This window comes from Lissotriton vulgaris, chromosome 12, assembly GCF_964263255.1.
Source record: "Lissotriton vulgaris chromosome 12, aLisVul1.2, whole genome shotgun sequence".
Lineage (NCBI taxonomy): Eukaryota > Metazoa > Chordata > Amphibia > Caudata > Salamandridae > Lissotriton > Lissotriton vulgaris.
Genome location: NC_141700.1, coordinates 134,172,947 through 134,197,197, shown reverse-complemented (window position 1 = coordinate 134,197,197; position 24,251 = coordinate 134,172,947). Strand labels below are relative to the sequence as shown.

The 24,251-nt window shown below is 49.6% G+C and overlaps 1 protein-coding gene across 2 annotated transcripts in view; it reads right to left on the bottom strand.

Annotated features, from left to right (window-relative positions):
• Positions 1 to 3,711: 3,711 nt before the first annotated feature.
• Positions 3,712 to 24,251, bottom strand: part of LOC147673652 (protein S100-A4-like) — a 178,538-nt gene continuing 157,998 nt past the window's right edge. Inside the window, exons 1-3 of one of the 2 annotated variants that reach the window (XM_086946395.1) lie at positions 13,964 to 14,090; positions 5,627 to 5,776; positions 3,712 to 3,887 (exon numbers count right to left, since the gene is read on the bottom strand). In XM_086946395.1, coding sequence (XP_086802521.1) covers positions 3,750 to 3,887; positions 5,627 to 5,758 — 270 coding nt within the window. In that variant the 5' untranslated portion in view covers positions 5,759 to 5,776; positions 13,964 to 14,090 and the 3' untranslated portion in view covers positions 3,712 to 3,749. Of the gene's footprint in view, positions 3,888 to 5,626; positions 5,777 to 13,963; positions 14,091 to 24,251 lie in introns of those variants that run through there. The other variant, XM_086946394.1, reaches the window with a different exon arrangement.

Genomic DNA, 24,251 nt, shown 5'->3' with positions numbered 1-24,251 from the left:
CACTCTGAGTCACTCTGCACTCCCTAGCACTCTGCAGTCACTCTGCACTCTCTAGCACTCCCTAGCACTCCCTAGCACTCTGAGTCACTCTTCACTCCCTAGCACTCTGCAGTCACTCTGCAGTCACTCTGCACTCCCTAGCACTCTGCAGTCACTCTGCAATCCCTAGCACTCTGCAGTCACTCTGCACTCCCTAGCACTCTGCAGTCACTCTGCACTCCCTAGCACTCTGCAGTCACTCTGCAGTCACTCTGCACTCCCTAGCACTCTGCAGTCACTCTGCACTCCCTAGCACTCCCTATCACTCTGCAGTCACTCTGCACTCCCTAGCACTCTACAGTCACTCTGCACTCCCTAGCACTCCCTAGCACTCTGCAGTCACTCTGGAGTCACTCTGCTGTCACTCTGCTCTCCCTAGCACTCCCAAGCACTCTGCAGGCACTCTGCAGTCACTCTGCAGTCCCTAGCACACCCTAGCACTCTGCACTCCCTAGCACTCACCTCTTCACTCCCTAGCACTCTGCAGTCACTCTGCACTCCCTAGCACTCTGCAGTCACTCTGCACTCCCTAGCACTCTGCAGTCACTCTGCACTCCCTGGCACTCCCTAGCACTCTGCAGTCACTCTGCACTCCCTAGCACTCTGCAGTCACTCTGCAGTCACTCTGCACTCCCTAGCACTCCCTAGCACTCTGCAGTCACTCTGCAGTCACTCTGCACTCCCTAGCACTCCCTAGCACTCTGCAGTCACTCTGCAGTCACTCTGCACTCCCTAGCACTCCCTAGCACTCTGCAGTCACTCTGCACTCCCTAGCACTCTGCAGTCACTCTGCACTCCCTAGCACTCTGCAGTCACTCTGCAGTCACTCTGCACTCCCTAGCACTCTGCAGTCACTCTGCACTCCCTAGCACTCTGCAGTCACTCTGCAGTCACTCTGCACTCCCTAGCACTCTGCAGTCACTCTGCACTCCCTAGCACTCTGCAGTCACTCTGCACTCCCTAGCACTCTGCAGTCACTCTGCACTCCCTAGCACTCTGCAGTCACTCTGCGGTCCCTAGCACGCTGCAGTCACTCTGCACTCCCTAGCACTCTGCAGTCGCTCTGCACTCCCTAGCACTCCCTAGCACTCTGCAGTCACTCTGCACTCCCTAGCACTCCCTAGCACTCTGCAGTCACTCTGCACTCCCTAGCACGCTGCAGTCACTCTGCACTCCCTAGCACTCTGCAGTCGCTCTGCACTCCCTAGCACGCTGCAGTCACTCTGCAGTCCCTAGCACGCTGCAGTCACTCTGCACTCCCTAGCACTCTGCAGTCACTCTTCACTCCCTAGCACTCTGCAGTCACTCTGCACTCCCTAGCACTCTGCAGTCACTCTGCACTCCCTAGCACTCCCTAGCACTCTGTACTCCCTAGCACTCCCTAGCACTCTGCAGTCACTCTGCACTCTCTAGCACTCCCTAGCACTTCCTAGCACTCTGAGTCACTCTGCACTCCCTAGCACTCTGCAGTCACTCTGCACTCTCTAGCACTCCCTAGCACTCCCTAGCACTCTGAGTCACTCTGCACTCCCTAGCACTCTGCAGTCACTCTGCAGTCACTCTGCACTCCCTAGCACTCTGCAGTCACTCTGCAATCCCTAGCACTCTGCAGTCACTCTGCACTCCCTAGCACTCTGCAGTCACTCTGCACTCCCTAGCACTCTGCAGTCACTCTGCAGTCACTCTGCACTCCCTAGCACTCTGCAGTCACTCTGCACTCCCTAGCACTCCCTATCACTCTGCAGTCACTCTGCACTCTCTAGCACTCTACAGTCACTCTGCACTCCCTAGCACTCCCTAGCACTCTGCAGTCACTCTGGAGTCACTCTGCTGTCACTCTGCTCTCCCTAGCACTCCCAAGCACTCTGCAGGCACTCTGCAGTCACTCTGCAGTCCCTAGCACACCCTAGCACTCTGCACTCCCTAGCACTCACCTCTTCACTCCCTAGCACTCTGCAGTCACTCTGCACTCCCTAGCACTCTGCAGTCACTCTGCACTCCCTAGCACTCTGCAGTCACTCTGCACTCCCTGGCACTCCCTAGCACTCTGCAGTCACTCTGCACTCCCTAGCACTCCCTAGCACTCCCTAGCACTCTGCAGTCACTCTGCACTCCCTAGCACTCTGCAGTCACTCTGCACTCCCTAGCACTCTGCAGTCACTCTGCGGTCCCTAGCACGCTGCAGTCACTCTGCACTCCCTAGCACTCTGCAGTCGCTCTGCACTCCCTAGCACTCCCTAGCACTCTGCAGTCACTCTGCACTCCCTAGCACTCCCTAGCACTCTGCAGTCACTCTGCACTCCCTAGCACTCTGCAGTCACTCTGCACTCCCTAGCACGCTGCAGTCACTCTGCACTCCCTAGCACTCTGCAGTCGCTCTGCACTCCCTAGCACGCTGCAGTCACTCTGCAGTCCCTAGCACGCTGCAGTCACTCTGCACTCCCTAGCACTCTGCAGTCACTCTTCACTCCCTAGCACTCTGCAGTCACTCTGCACTCCCTAGCACTCTGCAGTCACTCTGCACTCCCTAGCACTCCCTAGCACTCTGTACTCCCTAGCACTCCCTAGTCACTCTGCACTCCCTAGCACTCCCTAGCACTCTGCAGTCACTCTGCACTCCCTAGCACTCCCTAGCACTCTGCAGTCACTCTGCACTCCCTAGCACTCCCTAAACACTCTGCACTCCCTAGCACTCCCTAGCACTCTGCAGTCACTCTGCACTCCCTAGCACTCTGCAGTCAATCTCCACTCCCTTGCACTCCCTAGTCACTCTGCACTCCCTAGCACTCTGCAGTCACTCTGCACTCCCTAGCACTCTGCAGTCACTCTGCACTCCCTAGCACTCTGCACTCTGAATCTGCACTCACAATCTGCACTCTGACATATACTGTTGTCTCCAACCGAGGAGTGAAATGGGTCTATTAAGTAGCCTCTTCACAATAATGGTCATTGATGTGTGAGCATATCTATGTATATCAAAGCATGCTTTTAATATGAATTCCAGTGGTGGGGGCTGAAAGGACTAGCAGGCTGGGAGAGGCGATGTCAGAGGCTTCTGTGAGCTCCCAGCCTGTCGTTTCCAGTGGTGGGGGCTGCAGTGAGGAGCAGGCTGGGAGAGGCGATGTCAGAGGCTTCTGCGAGCAGCATCTCGCTTCAATTACCACGGGCCCACAAGCTTTGGCAGGGAGCCAGAGGTGAATGCGAGGCGGCCCCTGACAGCTGGTAATTGATGAATTATAGCCTTCTGCTGCGCGTCTCCGAACGGAATATGCAGGAAGTGGAGCAACTCTACAGACTATGGCCTATTGCGTGCTGCCTTGTAAAAACACAGCCATGCGAGGGCCAATTGCCATGCAGCTGCCATAAATAACAAACACAATTCACGCGCTTCTCTGGAATGCGCAGGTTAGATAGTCGAAGTCCTCTCTACAGGACTCAAGCCACACCCACTTCGTGGGATGTAGCCCGAGCCCTAAAAAGACTTTCCACAGTGGGTACAATGCAAAGGTGAATGCTTGAAAATGAATCAGCCGCTGGTAGTCATTAAGTCACCTTCCAGTCAAATATTTATTAGCCATTGCGCCACTCCAGATAAGTATCATCTACTGACCATGTAGCAACCTCACTGGCAAAGACAGGCACTGTTTAAAATCAGAAAATATAAACAAAAAGTTTAGAAAATATTTTTTATTCAACTCAGACCACCATTTTTAACAGCCTCCTTCTTCCATCACCATACTCAGAATAGCCAGAAACATGGCAAACTCCTTGTAGGTAACCTTGTTGTCACCATCCATGTCCATCATTTTCATCACTTCTTTCACCGCCTTCTCGTCTTTCCCAGAGCCCTGTAGAAGAGGAGGAGTGGCAACAATCAGTAGGAAGTTCTATAAATGTGAAGTATATTACTTTCTTGAAGCATTTCTATTCCCTCACAGTGAGCAAGGATTGGAAGGTGTGCCCCCCCCCCCCCCACACCTCCTCACCTCCTCTCAGTTGTCAGTATATTCAGGACACAGAGAAGTCCTGTCCCAGGAGACCCATGTATTAGTTTTGAACTGGTGGCCAGACCCTAAGATGGGAGGAGTCCATTAGCTCCAAACCCTGGCAGATTCTGTGGGCCCATTTCAGCCTCGGAGTTAAGTGACTTCGCCACTCTGTCTTCTAGGTGGCTGCTCTTACGAGGCATCTAAAGGTAGCTTCATTGAGCAGTCCAGCTCCTTTCCTCCTAGGCAGAGATCAAGCCTAAAGCTCTGTCCTTGGGGTTGCTGCTGTCAGTCACCAGCAGCCTGAAAGGAGAACCTGCTGAGCTGAAACACACAAGAGCACTGCACTGGGTGTATTGATGCTCCCAGAGGCCCTCACTAGAGAGGATAAGAGCTTCAAAGACAATGTGAAGGTGGATTAATCCTGAACTATGGGCATTACCTGGGAAGCTTGCTTTCCTGCACAAGAATCAGCTTTGTTAATGGGGATCCCCTCCACTTTTAGCCGACCTGGTACCTCGTAACCTCCATGAGCCCCAGTAGAATGTTCCAAAACATACCATACAATCCACACTGAATCTGCTGGGGCATGACCAGGTCCAGCACCTAGCCTGTGCTGTGTCAATACAAGATCAGGGGTGGAAGTACACAGCCCGCTCTAGATAGTCAGGACTAGACCACGATGTTGCTCGCTTGAAACAGGCCGTTTGTGTTGATGGTGCCCATATATCCTGTAGAAAAGGGTTCTCCACTTTTAGGGCTGGCTCAGGAGTGAATGTCTTGGAATGCTATTTTAGCCCGAATTGTCTTCCTACTTCCTTCTTCCTGTGATTTGCACCTACACTCAGGGTGTGGTTTCCAAAGGGGTCATTAAAAGATGGCCCTTGGGCTACTCTTTAGGCCTTGTAGAAGAGCTAGAAGTGGAATGCTATTTCTAAAGCAGACTATGGTCACACCTTTCCAGCTGTGATGCAAAACATCAGTACTATACTTAAACCACAAGGGATGTTGGCAGATGCCATTCATCTTTATGATGAAATTCGGGTTGAAGTTGGGCTACATGTTGAAAAGGAGAGCATTAGTCAGGGAGCCAATCACTTGCAGGGATGAAGTCCAGACAGGTTGTTGAGTTCAAGATGATTTATTGTAGATATCTAGATGAGCCCCACAGGAGCCGCCAGCATGCTGCTCAGCCCCATCATGAGTGTGGCTTTTCTTGACAGACACCCAACATTCCCTGGTACATCAACACACTGTAACATTCCACTGGCAAGGCATGTGGTGGAAACGGCATACACAAGAATGGATAGTAAACTAGAATGCTACAGCACTCCACAGTGACACGCTACCAAAACCATCAGCTTTATTCTTTCAAGGAAACCTTTGTTCTAAAGTTTACATGCACAATCCTTCTGGGTAGACAGTGGAGAGGTCAATAAAGCATCACCAAATTGGTGCAAAGTGGAATAAAGTGACTATTGCAGCACTCACCCTAGCAAATTAGGGGGAAACAAAGTACAGATGGGTTGTGCACGTCATATCTGTGAAAAGGGGAAATAAACGTCCTACTACAGTCAATCTTCATTCCACAATGTACTCACAGATAAAGATGGGAACTCAGTCTTCACAAGAAGTTGCAGCTCCTGCTGGTTGAGTTCGCCACTCTTGCCATCTGCTCCAGAGTATTTTTTGAAGGTCTGGAGCATGACCGCACAGAGCTGTTCCAGAGTCATTATAAGGGGTGCTTCGATCTGTAAAGAAAGTAATACCAGAGTCAGAGTTTAGGATTTAAAATGGCAAATACTGTATTTATGAAACAGTAATGACCCTCTGACCATTAAGTGAGAAGTACCTACAGTCCCCTCCCACCCTCTGGTCCAGCCCAACGGATAACTCTATAACTCCTCTCCATGACTGGTGCCCTCCAAATAGGCCTGGCCTGGGCAACATTGTCATTGCTTCAGTGGTATTGACATATTGCATGTTACATGAAATTTCATGTATGTTTTGCTGGAAGGAGACTTGTTTGCAGAAAATATATCCTAGCAGGATTATCTACATGACCAAGTTTCCTGTCTGGATCATACAAGACTTGTTTGTGTAAAAAATCAAGCAAGAGACAATCCTCTTTTTATTTAAAATCATTATTTTGCAAATTTTGCTTCGGGAAATTATAGCCAAAAATAACATTATGCAGTTTCACTTTCCTAGTGTGAAGGACAGCTTCTTCTACATCTATTTGTCAGTGTCAAGCACAGTTCTTTTATTTTGATTCCTGTATGATTTGTTTATTCTCTGGGCTTCTCCGAACGCAGTAGCGGCCCGTCTATTAGGGCAAAGGGGGCCCCACCCAACATACCTTTTTTGCAGATATAGAGTGTCTGTCAGTCTGAGCAAAGGTCAGTCTGACAGACATTCTTCATGTCAGGTCAGGCAGCCAGGCACTGTACATGCAGTAAATGGGCGGCATCTGGCTGCCTGAGCTGGACTTTGCCGGGCCAAAGATTTCACAGCCCTGTGAACGCGACCTCCTCCGTGTCATGGCATATTTTGGGCACCCCTGTAGGCACAGAAGCAATCGAAATATCTCTTTCCTCAAACCTCAAAAACCCTTAGAATTACACGGGGTAGAGAGACAGAGTCAAATTTAGAGATAGGCAGATAGAGAAATAAATTAGACAGACATCAAAGAGGGAAAAATTACTTTTCCAGGTGGCCCTTTGGAGAATGAAGGCCCCCGGCAACTGCCCACTTTCCCCGTGCCTTAAATGGTCTCTGGACCTCCTCATTCCAGCAAAGTGCTTGGAGGTTCTCCCCCTCATGGCGAGGGAGTGCGTCACAGATATACTCTGACCCGGGTGGTGTAGTTTTGAGCCCTGAAGTGCCCAGGGCCGACTGTCCATCAGTGACACCTCGTCACAGAGCTAGGTGGGGCGAGCAGTCTTGCTGACCCCATCCCATACTGTGACGAGTAAGGGACTGCCGCCTCCTCTCATTGGCTGACCAATAGAATGTGGTCCTAATACTACAGGACCCACCAAGCGGTCCCTCTCACCACTTGAGATTACAGCTCCAGGCAAGTTTTTTATGTTTGGTGCATCTGTGTGTGTATGGATGTGTAATTGTGTGGTTGTGTACGTACTGTGAGTGGGTGCATGCGTGTGTATGTGCTTGTGACTGGTGAATGTATGTGTGTGCAGTTGTGCACTTGTGAATAGATGAGTATGAGTGAGTGTGAATGTAGGTGGGTGAGCCGGAGTATGTGTGTGCATGGGTGGCCCACCGGCCCCCGCTTGAATTACCGGCCACTGAGCCAAGATGTAACATGCCCACGACACAAAACACAAGAGTGCAGTCCGATAACAGTTTCATAGTCTTGCCCCACAATCTGTAGCTCCATTTCATCTGCCTCCTCCTAGATTTACTGTCTTTGTGTGATCTTGCTCCCGCCATTGTTAAGTCTGATCTGAGTGTCTCACATTTCTGCAGGTCGACACAGCCCAGTCTCCTAAAGCCCCTACTGCAGATCAGGGCCAGTATACCAGATCAAAGTCTCCAAGTTGAGTTTCTTCAAGGTGGACCAGATGAGTAACATTTGGTTCAGTAACATCACCTGGGACATGGGTGTGTTAGGAGGGGTTTTGGAAGGGACTTATGCAAGCCAAGCAAGCTCCTGGCCTGGAAGTGTTGAGTTGGTAATTCTGTATTCTAAGTTCCTTCCAAAAATAGAGACCACACTGCTGCTCAAACCTTAGAGTTATAGACTGGAGAGAGCTGGGGGCTGGTGGTGGTTGGTTATCCCGGGGCCTGTGGTCCTCTGCTCCTGGGGCAGCCGTAAAGTCAAGTTTCAAAGTAATACAAATCAGTGTGGATTCTTCAGGGTCCTTCAGCCCGGATGGTGGTAATACGGTTATAGTCGTGAGCGGTCCATTATAGAGGTGGCAGTTCCTGTCTTGTTAATTTCTTTTGATGTCTTCAGTAAACAAGATCGACATTGATGGGTGTGTCCAAAACAAACCAATAAAATACTGAGCAACTAGTTATGAAGTCACCCCTTGTCCGAAGTCCTTGAGTTAATCTGATAGCGACAGGACGCAGATACACAGTAGAATGAAAGCAGCACCTCACTCATTTGTAAGAGGGGCCAGAGATCCCCCAGCTGGTAGGTGCAGTGTGTAATTGCAAACACTTGTGGGGGATGCCTTAAGCCAGTGAAACCTCTGCACCCTTTCTTTTTTTATTTAAAGCGATTTTAAATAGCGGCACAGTAACTGGGTGCCACCTCCTGTGCGGTGCACTTTCAGAAGGCTTGTTTGTCATCGCGCCTGCATCTGTAATATGGCCCGGGCGCATCAGCAAAGGTTTTCTAACACAGGTGGTGAAAGCTTCCTAACTAATCATAAGATGTGTAATATTTCCACGCGCTTCGGTGTACGTCATACAATACCCACCCAGGGCAGGTCACCAGAATTAGGTAGGGGTGTGCGAAATTCACGAAAAGTACTTTTGAGTAATTACACGAACTTTGGGAAAAACTACATGCCATGCTGCATTTACGACTGCATTGTATTGAAAGTGCGTTTTGCACCCTTTTTGGGTGCAAGAATGCATATTGCGTAAAAAGAAAAAACCCGCAGAACACTCAAGTGCCATGAACAACAGCTGCTCACGTTCTATTCCTTCGGTGTCCCCCTGCTCCTGCGATAGGATTTGTACCTGGACAAACTCCTCATCAAGGGACGTGGCATTGTTTAGGGAATGTTGCGTACCTGGTGTAACATGAAATCCTACGAATTACATGAGTTTATGCAGACGTAAAAAAGATGTTGACCAAGCATAGAGTTAAGTGAGAGTAGTGGAGCGGGAATGTTGATGTGGAATGATCGGAAGAAGCCAGGCAGCAGAAAACTGCGATCAAATGTAAACCAAGAACTTCAAAGTGTGAGAAAAAATGAGAAACCAACAAATGTGGACCTCCCAGTAGAAACACACCCTGCTGGAGATTCATTGAGAAGGTTCAGGCAAGAGGTTTGACTCCGCACTACCCTGGAGAACATCACCCCTCTGAAGACAAAAGCACATGGTGGGCCTAGTCTAGAGAAGCCATCTCTGGTAATCCCAATGTCTGCCACCAGCCACGTCAATAGCGCAGGTATACCTGGGAGAGGTGAAGAGTGAAGGATTTCTGGGTAGAGGAGGGCAGCAGGAGGCCATGTCTAAAGATGGAAGACTGCCAGCCAACACACACTGGACAGCAACTGTTGAGTCAACTCTACAAAAGTGGCAAATGCAGTTTAGGAGTACTTGCAGACCTTAAACATTAGTCTAAAACAGTGCTCATGTAATGTGCACTAACCATGATGGTAATTGTGTGAGAGTTTGCTGGTGCATTTTCAGTGCATATATATGGGTAATTTAAAGCCTTCTAGTGTAAACTGGCGCAGCGTTTTGATCATCAGATTGCCGTGGGTTTAACATCCACCACTGTAGCACTGCGAGTTTTATCTGGAATGTATGATATTTATTTTGTGACTGCTGAATTGTATTTGTCTTTGTCTTAGTTGTTAAACGCGGGTAGAGAATCTGTCAGAAGGTGCAGTGGTCCTAAAACAAGGAAGCGTGGTATTCGGTCTACAGAAGCTGCCCATCCTGCCACGCCCCACCAGCTTTAGTGAGCTCATCCTGCCACGCCCCACCAGCTTTAGTGAGCCCATCTTTCCACGTCCTACCCGCTTTAGTGAGCCCACCATTCCACGCCCGAATAGCTTTAGTAACCCCATCCTGCCACGCCCCACCAGCTTTAGTAACCCCATCCTGCCACGCCCCACCAGCTTTAGTGAGCCCATCCTTCCATGCCCAACCAGCTTTAGTGAGCCCATCCTTCCACGCCCTACAGCTTTAGTGAGCCCATCCTGCCACACCCTACCAGCTTTAGTGAGCCCATCTTTCCACGTCCTACCTGCTTTAGTGAGCCCATCTTTCCACACCCTACCAGCTTTAGTGAGCCCATCCAGCCACACCTTACCAGCTTTAGTGAGCCCATCCTTCCACGCACTACCAGTTTTAGTGAGCCCTTCCTTCCACGCCATACCAGCTTTAGTGAGCCCATCCTTCCTTGCCCTACCCGCTTTAGTGAGCCCACCATTCCACGCCCGAACAGCTTTAGTGAGCCCATCCTTCCTTGCCCTACCCGCTTTAGTGAGCCCACCATTCCACGCCCGAACAGCTTTAGTGAGCCCATCCTTCCACACCCTACCAGTTTAGTGAGCCCACCTTTCCACACCATACCAGCTTTAGTGAGCCCACCCTTCCAAGCCCTACCAGCTTTAGTGAGCCCACCCTTCCACACCATACCAGCTTTAGTGAGCCCACCCTTCCAAGCCATACCAGCTTTAGTGAGCCCACCCTTCCACACCATACCAGCTTTAGTGAGCCCACCCTTCCACACCCTACCAGCTTTAGTGAGGCGACCCTTCCACGCCCTACCAGCTTTAGTGAGCCCACCCTTCCATGCCCTACCAGCTTTAGTGAGCCCACCCTTCCACACCCTACCAGCTTTAGTGAGCCCATCCTTCCACACCCTACCAGCTTTAGTGAGCCCACCCTTCCACGCCCCACCAGCTTTAGTGAGCCCATCCTTCCACGCCCTGCAGCTTTAGTGAACCCATCCTTCCATGCCCACCAGCTTTAGTGAGCCAATCCTTCCACGCCCTACAGCTTTAGTGAGCCCATCCTTCCACGTCCTACAGCTTTAGTGAGCCCATCCTTCTGTGCCCTACTGGCTTTAGTGAGCCCATCCTTCCACGCCCTACAGCTTTAGTGAGCCCAATTTTCCATGCCCTACCCGCTTTAGCGAGCTCATCCTGAGAACACAACCTTTACAACGGAGTCATTACATCGCACTACACTTACAACGCAGTCATTACATCGCAACATCCTTTACAACACATGTCTCTACATTGCAGGCATTACAAAGCATACCATTACAATGCATGACACTACATCGCATGTCACTACAAGGCAGGCATTACAACACATACCATTACAATGCATAGTACCCCTACACTATCCACCACTTACCCTACTGTTGCACCCCCTGGAGTTAGAATTGTATTTGTAACCCTATACTATCCAATACTTACCTTAAATGCAACGTAATAGTATGTGTTGTAATGGAATGTATTGTAAAGGTAGTTTTAAAAAATGCAATGTAGTGTCATGTGATGTAATGGAATGCGTTGTAGTGGATGTTGCGATGTAAAAACTGTGTTGTAGGTGCATGCATTGTAAGTGTATGCATTGTAACATCATATATTACTCATCCTTCCATGCCCTACGAGCTTTAGTGAGCCCATCCTTCCGCGACCTACAGCTTTAGTGAGCCCATCCTTCCACACCCACCAGCTTTAGTGAGCCCATCCTTCCACACCCACCAGCTTTAGTGAGGCCATCCTTCCACGTCCTACCGGCTTAAGTGAACCCATCCTTCCACGCCCTACAGCTTTAGTGAGCCCATCCTTCCACACCTACCAGTTTAGTGAGCCCATCCTTCCACACCCCACAGCTTTAGTGAGCCCATCCTTCCACGCCCCACCAGCTTTAGTGAGCCCATCCTTCCACACCTACCAGCTTTAGTGAGCCCATCCTTCCACACCTACCAGTTTAGTGAGCCCATCCTTCCACACCCCACAGCTTTAGTGAGCCCAGCCTTCCACGCCCCACCAGCTTTAGTGAGCCCATCCTTCCACGCCCTACAGCTTTAGTGAGCCCATCCTTCCACGCCCTACCAGCCTCAGTGAGCCCATCCTTCCACACCTACCAGTTTAGTGAGCCCATCCTTCCACACCCCACAGCTTTAGTGAGCCCATCCTTCCACCCCTACCAGCTTTAGTGAGCCCATCCTTCCACACCATACAGCTTTAGTGAGCCCATCCTTCCACACCCTACCAGCTTTAGTGAGCCCATCCTTCCACACCATACAGCTTTAGTGAGACCATCCTTCCAGGCCCTACCAGCATTAGTGAGCCCATCCTTCCACACCTACCAGTTTAGTGAGCCCATCCTTCCACACCCCACAGCTTTAGTGAGCCCATCCTTCCACGTCCTACAGCTTTAGTGAGCCCATCCTTCCACACCCCACAGCTTTAGTGAGCCCATCCTTCCACGCCCCACCAGCTTTAGTGAGCCCATCCTTCCACACCATACATCTTTAGTGAGCCCATCCTTCCACGTCCTACAGCTTTAGTGAGCCCATCCTTCCACACCATACAGCTTTAGTGAGCCCATCCTTCCACGCCCCACAGCTTTAGTGAGCCCATCCTTCCACACCATACAGTTTTAGTGAGCCCATCCTTCCACACCATACAGTTTTAGTGAGCCCATCCTTCCACACCCTACAGCTTTAGTGAGCCCATCCTTCCACACCCCACCAGCTTTAGTGAGCCCATCCTTCCACACCCCACCAGCTTTAGTGAGCCCATCCTTCCAGGCCCTACCAGCTTTAGTGAGCCCATCCTTCCACGCCCCACCAGCTTTAGTGAGCCCTTCCTTGCACTCCCCCATAGCTTTAGTGAGTCCATCCTTCCACGTCCTACAGCTTTAGTGAGCTTATGAATTCGCTTTACCACGCCTGCATGTCACTTTTCCACTCGCAAGGCACCCTTAAATACTCTTTCCCAAATAACCAATGACAGTGTTGGAATAGTAAATGATGCTGTTTTCAAATACTTTACCATATTTCAACCCTGCTCCTATTTTAAGGGAGGCGGACATAAGGGGGGTTCCATGGTTTTGACACCGGCAGAAAACGTCTGCAGAACTCCGAGAGCGCACCTTGATATTAATATAAAGCCCAGGACTAGGAAAGAATGCTCCTGGAAACATACAGCCATCAGGTTGTCTCGCCTGCCATTGTATTGTTGACATTTTATAATTCCAAAGAAGCCTCCTTCTTAGATTACAACCCCGACCCGTGTATTCATTGGACGGCAAAGACATTACAACCCGCGGGGGGTTCTGAAAAGTCAAGGTTATCATTAACGCACTTAAGAAGTCACCTGGTGAACCACACTGTCGCCCCAGAACAGACCCCAAAGGCTCCAATTAAAAGTTGGGTAGAGGGTATTCCTGGGCAGTGTCCTGCTTCGCCCATTCATACCCGGCCTGGTGTTCCCGCTTAAGGATTGCTCAGGAGCGTGAACAGCAGAACCGATTTTACCAGCTGGTGAATGTGGCCAGAAATCACAGCACGCTCAGGCTTCAGGCAGCGCCTGGCTTTGGCGTCCAGGCGCTTTCCAGCCCCCTTTCATGGCATCAGTGTAATCAGAAGGATTTTGTGGCCCTCCGAAAAATAAATGGTGGGGCCCCCGTACAGAACAGCTTTGAACTGTTATTACCCGTCACCTTCCAACTTTAGCCCACATGGCGCCAGACATTAATAAATTGTGTTAACCTTTACAGGGTCACACAAAAAGAGTTGAAATAGGTCTTGCCTGGGCCCCGAAAATCCTTAAAATGGCACTGCTTAGACAGTCAGGCAAAGAGGCAGAGATGGTTAGATTAAAAAAATAGAATAGACCGAGTCAAAGAGAGAGAGGTTCACTCTCACGGGGCCCCTTGCAAGGCGGGGAGCCTGAGCGAGGGCCCATGTTGGCCCTGTCTTAAAACCTCTCTGCGTGGCATGAGGGCGGCACAGATGCCCGCTCCTGCCAGCCCACGGCCCTCGTGCTCTTCCCGCCTTCAGCAGGTTTGTTCCGGAATGAGGATGACGCGCACTGATAGTAAATACTGGCCCGAATCTCATTCCGTATTTCTGCCGTAAATACCTATAAGCCAGACCCGTGAATTCTGGCCGTAAACAACATGTCCAGCCACAAGGTGCCCCCCCCCCTTGTAATGGTGCCAAGCAGAGAGTCCTGACAGCTGCGCATGAACCTTACCTCAACCACAAGCAGGAAGAAGGCACTGGCGGCTGGCACTGGAAGTGGGTGAATTGAGATGTCGCAGGACTATTTAATGCCCTTTCAGCCCCTCCCCTTCCTCCAGGCAAAAGCTGCACCTAGTTACTGGAAACCGAACACGTTTGAACCAACACTTTCGAAGAAATGCCACGAAACTGGATTTTCCCCCTTGTATGGTGACGCCCACCAGATGTTAATCCGAATGTCAGGTTTAGATAATCCAGGGACAAGTCTTTGATTTGACTAATGTCCGCCACTAAGATTTGTTTTCTTCAGCTTTCTAGGCGCACTCAGGTCGTTACAGAAACTACAAACTTCATGTACCTCTTTCCTCTTAATGGTCTCACATTGTTTTTGGAATGTGTGGGCAGTTTGTGGACTTATCCGTCATCCCCCGAGGATGGAATTTTTCGTCCACGCCTTTAAAAGACAAAGAGCAACAACTGGGTGTGCGGTGGGACGTGTTCTTGTTTTTTCTGGTCCATACTAGTTCTGTTTGCTTCTCAAAGAAATGCATTTATTTCTTCTTTTCTGGGAGTAACAGCCCCCCTCTGTGATGGACAGATTTATTCCTTCCGTGCGAGAATGGAATAAAACAAAGCTTGGACTAGGGCAGTCAATCCTACATGGACCTCATAACATTGGCAGGGTGTCAGTCTGATGCCCCTCTCTCCCTACGATTTTATAAAAACTATTCATTCCGGAAGTTACAACTTAAGCATTGCCACCCTCCCAAGCCCTGCTGCGTCTACCCCCCCCCCCACCTCGGCAGAGGGGAGCATGTCACCCTCTCTTCTGCCAGGCCTCATACTCCCCTGCCCAATGCTGTCCTCAGCACCCTCCTACAACCATTCCGCACCACCACCCCTCCCACACCCCATCCCACCACCGACCCTTAACACAGGACTTGAATGGAGTGTGAAACACGTGCACAAAGGTGACTATGTCATAGGTAACAAGGGAACCCGGGTGTCGTCAGGGACCTTAGGTAAGTTTATACATGAAGAACAGTGGTCCAAAGACTATAGACATCACAATCAATGTACAAATACATCAAATGATAAATGCATTTAATTGTATATAAAAAACATTAAAAACAATCTGCCAGCGCAGTGGGTGTGTGGTGTGAAAGTGTTTGGTGCTCTAATACAAGTGACACACACGTGTGACAATACATGATCAAGGGTGTGTTTCAAGCAAGAACAACACCGCCCATTATATTCTTATGTACAACCAAACTGGGTCCGTAGAACTACTCAACGACCTTCAGATCCTTTAGACCAGAGGTCTTCAAACTTTTGGATGCCGCGACCCCCCCTGTCAACATTTTCAGGTGTAGGGACCCCCTCATGCAGGCCCGGTTCTAGAGGGTGGGCAGGGTGGGCTAGGCCCACCCAAACATGAACCTGGCCCACCCAAACACGAACCTTGGCCCTCGCAGTGACATCAGGCTGACCCCTTCAGCTGTTCATTAGATCCGGCTGTGGCACAGAATTTGAACAGAGCAGGTAAGAGAATGTGTGGCTATTGCTCAGTTTTTTTTTAAATCTGCGAAGGCCCAGCTATATCCTTTGAGTATGTTTCGAGGATGTGTGTATATTAGTTAATATTCTAAAAGTCTGTGAGGGTCCAGCAAGACACATATTTCGTATATATTTAATTTATATTGTTGTATCGTTATCATGACGGATGCAAGACAACTACTAAAAAGCAATATTTTGTCTGTTCATAATTTTTAAATGCAGATAAAGAGGTGAAGGGCACTGGTGGAGGGGGGCAATGAGGGAATCCAAGGAGGAGGTCATGGGAGGGCTGGGCTATGGAGCGATGAGGGGCACTGGTGGAGGGTGGCAATGAGGGAATCCAAGTAGGAGGTCATGGGAGGGCTGGGCTATGGAGCGATGAGGGGCACTGGTGGAGGGTGGCAATGAGGGAATCCAAGTAGGAGGTCATGGGAGGGCTGGGCTATGGAGCGATGAGGGGCACTGGTGGAGGGGGGCAATGAGGGAATCCAAGGAGGAGGTCATCAGGGGGAGAGGCTATGGAGCGATGAGGGGCACTGGTGGAGGGTGGCAATGAGGGAATCCAAGTAGGAGGTCATGGGAGGGCTGGGCTATGGAGCGATGAGGGGCACTGGTGGAGGGGGGCAATGAGGTAATCCAAGGAGGAGGTCATCAGGGGGAGAGGCTATGGAGCGATGAGGGGCACTGGTGGAGGGTGGCAATGAGGGAATCCAAGTAGGAGGTCATGGGAGGGCTGGGCTATGGAGCGATGAGGGGCACTGGTGGAGGGTGGCAATGAGGGAATCCAAGTAGGAGGTCATGGGAGGGCTGGGCTATGGAGCAATGAGGGGCACTGGTGGAGGGTGGCAATGAGGGAATCCAAGGAGGAGGTCATGGGGGGGCTGGGCTATGGAGCGATGAGGGGCACTGGTGGAGGGTGGCAATGAGGGAATCCAAGGAGGAGGTCATCAGGGGGAGATGCTATGGAGCGATGAGGGGCACTGGTGGAGGGTGGCAATGAGGGAATCCAAGTAGGAGGTCATGGGAGGGCGGGGCTATGGAGCGATGAGGGGCACTGGTGGAGGGTGGCAATGAGGGAATCCAAGTAGGAGGTCATGGGAGGGCTGGGCTATGGAGCGATGAGGGGCACTGGTGGAGGGGGGCAATGAGGGAATCCAAGTAGGAGGTCATGGGAGGGCTGGGCTATGGAGCGATGAGGGGCACTGGTGGAGGGTGGCAATGAGGGAATCCAAGTAGGAGGTCATGGGAGGGCTGGGCTGTGGAGCGATGAGGGGCACTGGTGGAGGGTGGCAATGAGGGAATCCAAGGAGGAGGTCATGGGAGTGCTGGGCTATGGAGCGATGAGGGGCACTGGTGGAGGGTGGCAATGAGGGAATCCAAGTAGGAGGTCATGGGAGGGCTGGGCTGTAGAGCGATGAGGGGCACTGGTGGAGGGTGGCAATGAGGGAATCCAAGTAGGAGGTCATGGGAGGGCTGGGCTATGGAGCGATGAGGGGCACTGGTGGAGGGTGGCAATGAGGGAATCCAAGGAGGAGGTCATGGAGGGGCTGGGCTATGGAGCGATGAGGGGCACTGGTGGAGGGTGGCAATGAGGGAATCCAAGTAGGAGGTCATGGGAGGGCTGGGCTATGGAGCGATGAGGGGCACTGGTGGAGGGTGGCAATGAGGGAATCCAAGGAGGAGGTCATGGGAGGGCTGGGCTATGGAGCGATGAGGGGCACTGGTGGAGGGTGGCAATGAGGGAATCCAAGGAGGAGGTCATGGAGGGGCTGGGCTATGGAGCGATGAGGGGCACTGGTGGAGGGTGGCAATGAGGGAATCCAAGTAGGAGGTCATGGGAGGGCTGGGCTATGGAGCGATGAGGGGCACTGGTGGAGGGTGGCAATGAGGGAATCCAAGTAGGAGGTCATGGGAGGGCTGGGCTGTGGAGCGATGAGGGGCACTGGTGGAGGGTGGCAATGAGGGAATCCAAGTAGGAGGTCATGGGAGGGCTGGGCTATGGAGCGATGAGGGGCACTGGTGGAGGGTGGCAATGAGGGAATCCAAGTAGGAGGTCATGGGAGGGCTGGGCTATGGAGCGATGAGGGGCACTGGTGGAGGGTGGCAATGAGGGAATCCAAGTAGGAGGTCATGGGAGGGCTGGGCTGTGGAGCGATGAGGGGCACTGGTGGAGGGTGGCAATGAGGGAAGCCAAGGAGGAGGTCATGGGTAGGAGGGCCTTTGGACAGATGAGGGGCACTGGTGGAGGGTGGCAATGAGGGAAGCCAAGGAGGAGGTCATGGGTAGGAGGGCCTTTGGACAGATGAGGGGCGCTGTTGGAAGGTGGTAGTGAGGGAATCCGAGGATGAGATCATGAGGGAGAGGGACTTTGGAGAGATGAAGGGCACTTTTGGAGAGTGGCAGTGAGGGAATCCGAGGAGTAGGTCATGGGGGGAGGGTGGGAGATACAGAGAGATGAGGGGTACTGGTGGAGGGTGGTAGTGAGGGAGTCTGAGGAGGAGGTCATGAGGTGGAGGGGTTACGAAGAGATGGAGTGCACTGTTGGAGGGTTGTAGTAAAGGTATCTACAGAGAAATAGGTCAGTGGTGGGGCACCAATACATAACTCTCTACATGTTCTGTATACACACAGAAGCAATCCTTGTATCATAGTGACTGTTGAAAGGTAGATATGATGTAATCTATGGCTTGTAGTCTACCTCCAGAAGCGACAAATTGGGACGGTAGTGGCCCACCCGAATGTACCCTTGGCCCACCCAAATAAAAATTCCTGGAGCCGGGCCTGCCCTCATGACAAAAAATTCCAAACCTGTTGGCAGAATCTGCATATTTATCAAACTCCAGCTCTGGTCCAGGCAGCACAGCATGTTTTGGTCCCAGAGCAGGAGTGGGCAAAAAGCCTGGATTCATGGCTCTGCCATTGCCGCAGGTTAACAAACGGTTTCCTAAGCCTACATATTTAAGGGCAGATTTATGTTACCTGGCGCATCCCTGGAAATCAGCAGGGATGCGCCAAGAAACGTGCGCCACACAATGCCATTGTTGCGCCACAACGGATGCGCCGCATGCCATGGTGCAAGGATAGGCAGATACGTGTCGCATCTGGCGACTTCAGGTTGGATCAGTGCCTGAGTTGTGTCGGGGCGCAACGCAACTCCAGCACTGTGCCAACCCGGCCTATTTTCCACATGGTGCGTCACACCTTACGCCTGCTTCAAGCAGGCACCAAGTTTTGACGCTGCGTGGTCGAAAATGTGACTGAGTGAAATCCTGTAGATTTCACTCAGGCACTTTTCCGAGTCATTCCTGCGCCGGAACGCCCACCCTGCGGCGGTACGCCCACATGAAACCTGATGCAGTTTACATGTGGCGCAGGCCTTTACAACGTGACGTAGCTCCCTAGATGTGTCACGTTGTAAATCCCCGCAGCATGGCGCTTGCTTTACGCCGCCGCTGCGTCACAGAACAGAAAAAAACCTTTTAAGATGTATTAATGTTTTTTCTGTTCTTAGTTAATTTCATTTGTTGTTGAACTGTGACATTCTTTCCTTCCTGGAGTTTTATTCACAGCTGCGCTTGATAGAACTGTTTAAATGTAAGGAATAGGCAGAGTGGGGACCCAGGGGGTACTGGAACCAGTTTACAAAGGCATGTAAATATGCAAATGGTCTTTAACGACCTGTCAAAAACCCGGGTGTGCTTGAGATAAGACTTCAGACACTGCCCAGCCGATCCGACAGCAGCTCGAGCTGCACTGAAGCAGCCCGGGCTTAAACACAGACGGGGAGGAGGGGAGCTGAAGCCCTTGGGCCTGGGCAGAGTGACTGTGAAGGCGCGACACCCTTTCCATCGCTCCACGGCCCCCCTGGGGGTTGCGCCCCACAGTTTGAAGACCCCTGCTTTAGACAGATCGACATGATAGCACGAGCAGTTCAATTGCAAAACATCACATGTATTTCCACTCATCCACCTGAAGAGGGCAGTGTTCACCCGTTAGAATTCCAAATTGCCTAAGCTAGAAGGCAAGTGTAAGCAACGTGGTGATGTGAGGGAGGTCAGCCATTTTAGCAGAACATTGCTGTTTCATCTCACTAATGTAGTGTTAGCGGTTGAGCAACATCTTGGGCGCTGTGGCTAATTCAGGGCACTTAATCTACCTTTTCAGGTCTCGGCCTAGCGTACACTGCGCAGCAGTGTCGCGCAGCGGAGATTGTATGTTTACAGTATGTGGGGGTCTTGGACCCGCCCCTCTTCTCCATTGGCTGGCTTCCAAAACTAAGGCCAGCCATTGGAGGAGAGGGGCGTCACTCCGTTCAAGCCCTGTCTTTTTGGGATAGAGGGATGTGTTTTTGCTGTTCTTTCTCTCCCTGATGTCATCGGGAGAGAGCACGCCCCTCATCACGCGGCTTGCACGCTCAAGTCAGCTCTCTGATTGGTTTTCCTTATTAACCAATCAGAGGGCCGACTGGCGCGTGCAGGCAGCGTGAGCAGACTCTGCCTCGCTTTTCTTGTTTTATTTATCGGTGCTCTGCCAGTGAGCCTTCCTCTTTCCCTGCAAGCGCAGTGTTTCAGCTGACCTCCGTGGCGCTCTGCAGAAGTCAGCATGTCTGATATTCAATGGCGGGCGCGCCATTACCTCTGCACATGCCTTTCTATCAGCGCACGATGGCCTCTCCTCCTGTCTGTTCATATGTTTAAAAAAATGTATACATATAAAACACACATTTATAGAGCAGGTCGTATCGCGCATGTCCTTGTTGCCGCCGCACCACTACGGCCGTGTATTCCAAAGTTTGCTGCTCCAGCCCAGCTCAGGCTTTTGCTCGGACCTGTCCACTCTCTGTTTCAAAGTGCCAGAGTGAACAAGAGGCTGGTATAGCGCCACAACACGCTCGTTGTCGGAACAGTTGGTGTCAGGAAGTTGGCGTTGGCTCAGAGGGCAGACTTGCTAAACTGCTATAAAGGGATTTTCCCAGAATCTCGGTGTCTCTTCAAGTTATATTACTGTTTTTATTTTCACAAATATATCAATAACTAGCAGCTCGTCCTGACGCTGTCCAGGTATGAATTGCTGCCGGCCAGTAGTATATTGTTTTGTAGGATTTCATTTTGATAGCATTTCTTATCTGTGACAGGCCTGTGAAACGCTCCGATTCACAGTGCACTGCTGATGCACTTAAGAGTGCGCGTTCAGTAGTGTGTGAACTCGAGTTTCCCTACTTTATTTTTCCTTGCAATATTATATAGCGCAAACTCGACAACATGGCATGAGCACAATTTACTTTACAGAAGAACACATTCATTTGTGGTAGGCACGGGGAGATAACGCGATTTGCCTGGAATCACAGGATGTTGAGCTGATGCCGAGATTCAAACGTAGCTCCCCAGCTCTAAAGTTCGCAATTCTAGAACTTGTGGCGGGAGGTGTGTCTAAAAGTGTATGTCGGTGCTGGCCATCAATGAGAGAGACCTGTGAATTTTTCAAATGGGTGGTGAAAAATATGAGTATATTGCTGGAGATGTGGGCTGCCGTGCCACCAATGTACTTACCGGGAGATTGTAAACACCCATTATTCCGCAACTTTCTTTCCGCATACCATCACTCCCCATACTTTCATTACAAAAGTACCATGACTCCGCAATGCCATTATAACGCATGTCATTACATTTTATATGCTTTTACCACGCATACATTTACAACGAAATTTGTTGTAAATGCATGAATGGTAAAAGCATGTTTTTTTTGTTTGGATAAGGTAAGTATGGGTATAGGGGTATATGTTTTGGGGTACTGAGGTATATGTTTTGGGGTGTTTGGGTATTTTAAGGGTTCGGATATAGTTTTGGGTTATGGGGTACAGGGGTAGTTTTAGGGTTTAGTGATAGGTATGGGTTTGGGGGTACAGGGGTATTTTTAGGGTTCAGGGCTAGGTTTGGGTTTTGGGGTATTTTTAGGGTTCAGGGGTAGGTTTGGGTTTTGGGGTACAGGGGTATTTTAAGGGTTCAGGGCTGGGTTTGGGTTTTGGGGCACAGGGGTATTTTAGGGTTCAGGGTATGGTTTGGGTTTTGGGGTACAGGGTTATTTTTAGGGTTCAGGGCTAGGTTTGGGTTTTGGGGTACAGGGGTATTTTAGGGTTCAGGGGTAGGTTTTGATTTTGGGGTACAGTGGTATTTTCAGGGTTCAGGGCTAAGTTTGGGTTTTGGAGTACAGTGGTATTTTTAGGGTTCAGGGGTAGGTTTGGGTTTTGAGGTACAGGGGTATTTATTGGGTTCAGGGCTAAGTTTGGGTTTTGGGGTACAGGGGTATTTTTAGGGTTTAGGTATAGGTTTGGGTTTTGGGGTACAGGGTATATTTATAAGGTTAAGATGGTTTAGTGTTTAAGGGTGTTGGGGTATTTTAAGGAGCAAGGTGGGTTATGATTACGGGGTGCAGGGGTATTTAAAGGGAGCAGGGTGGGATTAGCACACGATATAAGACATGGCATTAAGGGCGGAATGTACCACACGCCCCCAGCGTTTATCACGCCCCCAGCACACACCCACAGCACAACGCAGACACGCCCACAAGGGACTACTTTGCTGGCACGGTTCTTTTACCTTTTAAATGTATATGGTGGGCGTCTGCATAGCCTATGTCCTTATGCTGCAACTGCCTTTCCAACGCTGTATTGGGTGTTGTGATTGGTGCTGTGGTTCCTGAGATTACCCGCCTTAAAGGTTTGGGCTCTCTCTTTATTATATTAGTATAGAAGATAACATTTCAAGCCACCTCACGCAGTGCAATTATGGCACCTTTTTACGTTTGGTATTTGTCTGCGCTTTGAATAGCAACTTTTTCCATTCTTTAAGTGCACATTTAAAGAACACGTCACTTCTGAGGCACAATTTCAACCATTAGCTTCCTTTCTGAAAGAATGTGGTTTGAGTGGGTGTACAGTCGCAGTTAGTAATACCAGGTGCAGAGCACAAGTAGAGCCTACTATTTTGACTTCTGCCCCTGAGTGCTACGGATAAGTCTCTGATAACTATACTCTATTGGAATATTGCTGGACAACGATCAAAGGCGGGAATAATACCTGGTTTAGCTTTGTTCATAATTTCAAAAACCTTTGTTTTCAAGAGACGTGGACTACTGCTGAGGTTCATATAGAGGGATACAAAACATATTTTTCCCTGCACTGCCTTCATCGTCTGGCAGAGCTAGAGGAGGTCTGTCCACTTTTGTTTCAAACTTGGTGGAATTTGAGGAAATCACCCAAGTAAAACTAGAACCCAATTTCCAATTACTAAGCCTCCGCCTGAATAAGGCTGACCACTTCCTCCTGGTAAACTTTTATAACAATCTTCACCAGGTTATTTTTTTAATAGTAATACGACACATTTTTCTTTCTCTTCAAGACCTAATAAACAAGTTATCCAAAGATGTCGTAATTATTTGGGGAGGTGATTTAATCAACGATTGTGTAGGCACAGTGACCAGAATATCTGTGGCCTAACGGATGAGAATGAACACCTGATAACTAATTTTTCCCACACAACACTAGGGGACTGTCTAAAGGAAACACTTTTTGGTTTAGATTTAGGTCTGGCCAATAACATGATAAACCCTCTGGTCCCGCCTATCACAACCTTTAATGATAGAGGCAGGTCAAGTACAATAGACTTTGTTTTTATTTCTTGTAAAGCGGAACCACGTGTCACGAAGTGTATGTCTCATGATATTGCTATGAGTGAACACCATCCAAATAGCATCTCTCTATTTATAGAATTCTTAGCTGAGCAGAATATAGTTAATGTTTTAAGTCCAAAATTTGTCTCAACAAGTACGCATATCAATGGTAGATATATAAGTGTCCTGCTTTGTATCCAAAGCGATGTATTCTTCTCATTAACAACACCAGGGTCTGTTGTCATAGCATCATTGTCATTTATTTCTGCTTGTTTCTCATCAATCAAAGACACAGCCAACACGTGTTTCGTCGGGCATTAATGTCATGCCTTTCGACTTCTTCAGGGCTGCAAGCCAAGAAGATAATAATACTTAATATCTTTGACGTTAAAAACATTGATCAAAATAAATTATAGTGACAGGAGAGGTTAAACCATGTGTAAGGTCACCCTCAGAGCTACCATGTGTCTCATATTATGCCATATTAGAAATTCACCTACATGTAAAGGTGCATGCCCTGGTGTTTAAACAGAGTTACAAGAAGAGACCCACAAGTCCCAAGATTGAAAGAAATTATAAAGTAAAAATTTGCTTTACCAAAGAAAGAATCATATCCTTCCTATAGTTCAGACCTCCATTGGTATAGCTGCGATTTACACCCTAGAACGAAAGAGGACACTCCTCATTTCCTCCTCATACTCCTCATATACTTCATATATAACATTGTTTATCAGTAGTGTCCTGTTATTAGTGAAAAATATCCAACTAGTCACATTCTACATTAGTATTCCTCCTTTCGCAAGAACAAGTACTATCATACAATGAGACCATTTGTAACTAGACAATAGTAGAGAGCAAGTAAACCCCGGTTCCATAACATTATTCAATAATCCATTCCTGTGGCTCACCTCAATATAAAAGGAATAATCTTCAAAGTAGTGAAGTAATCGTAAATTTCACAGTCTGTGCCTCTAATCGTAAAATCTCCAATCTCATCGGAAAAAATAATTGATATGTATATGTTCTGTAGTAAAAAACGAAAACACGACATTCCTATTTTAGTCAATTACGTCTGA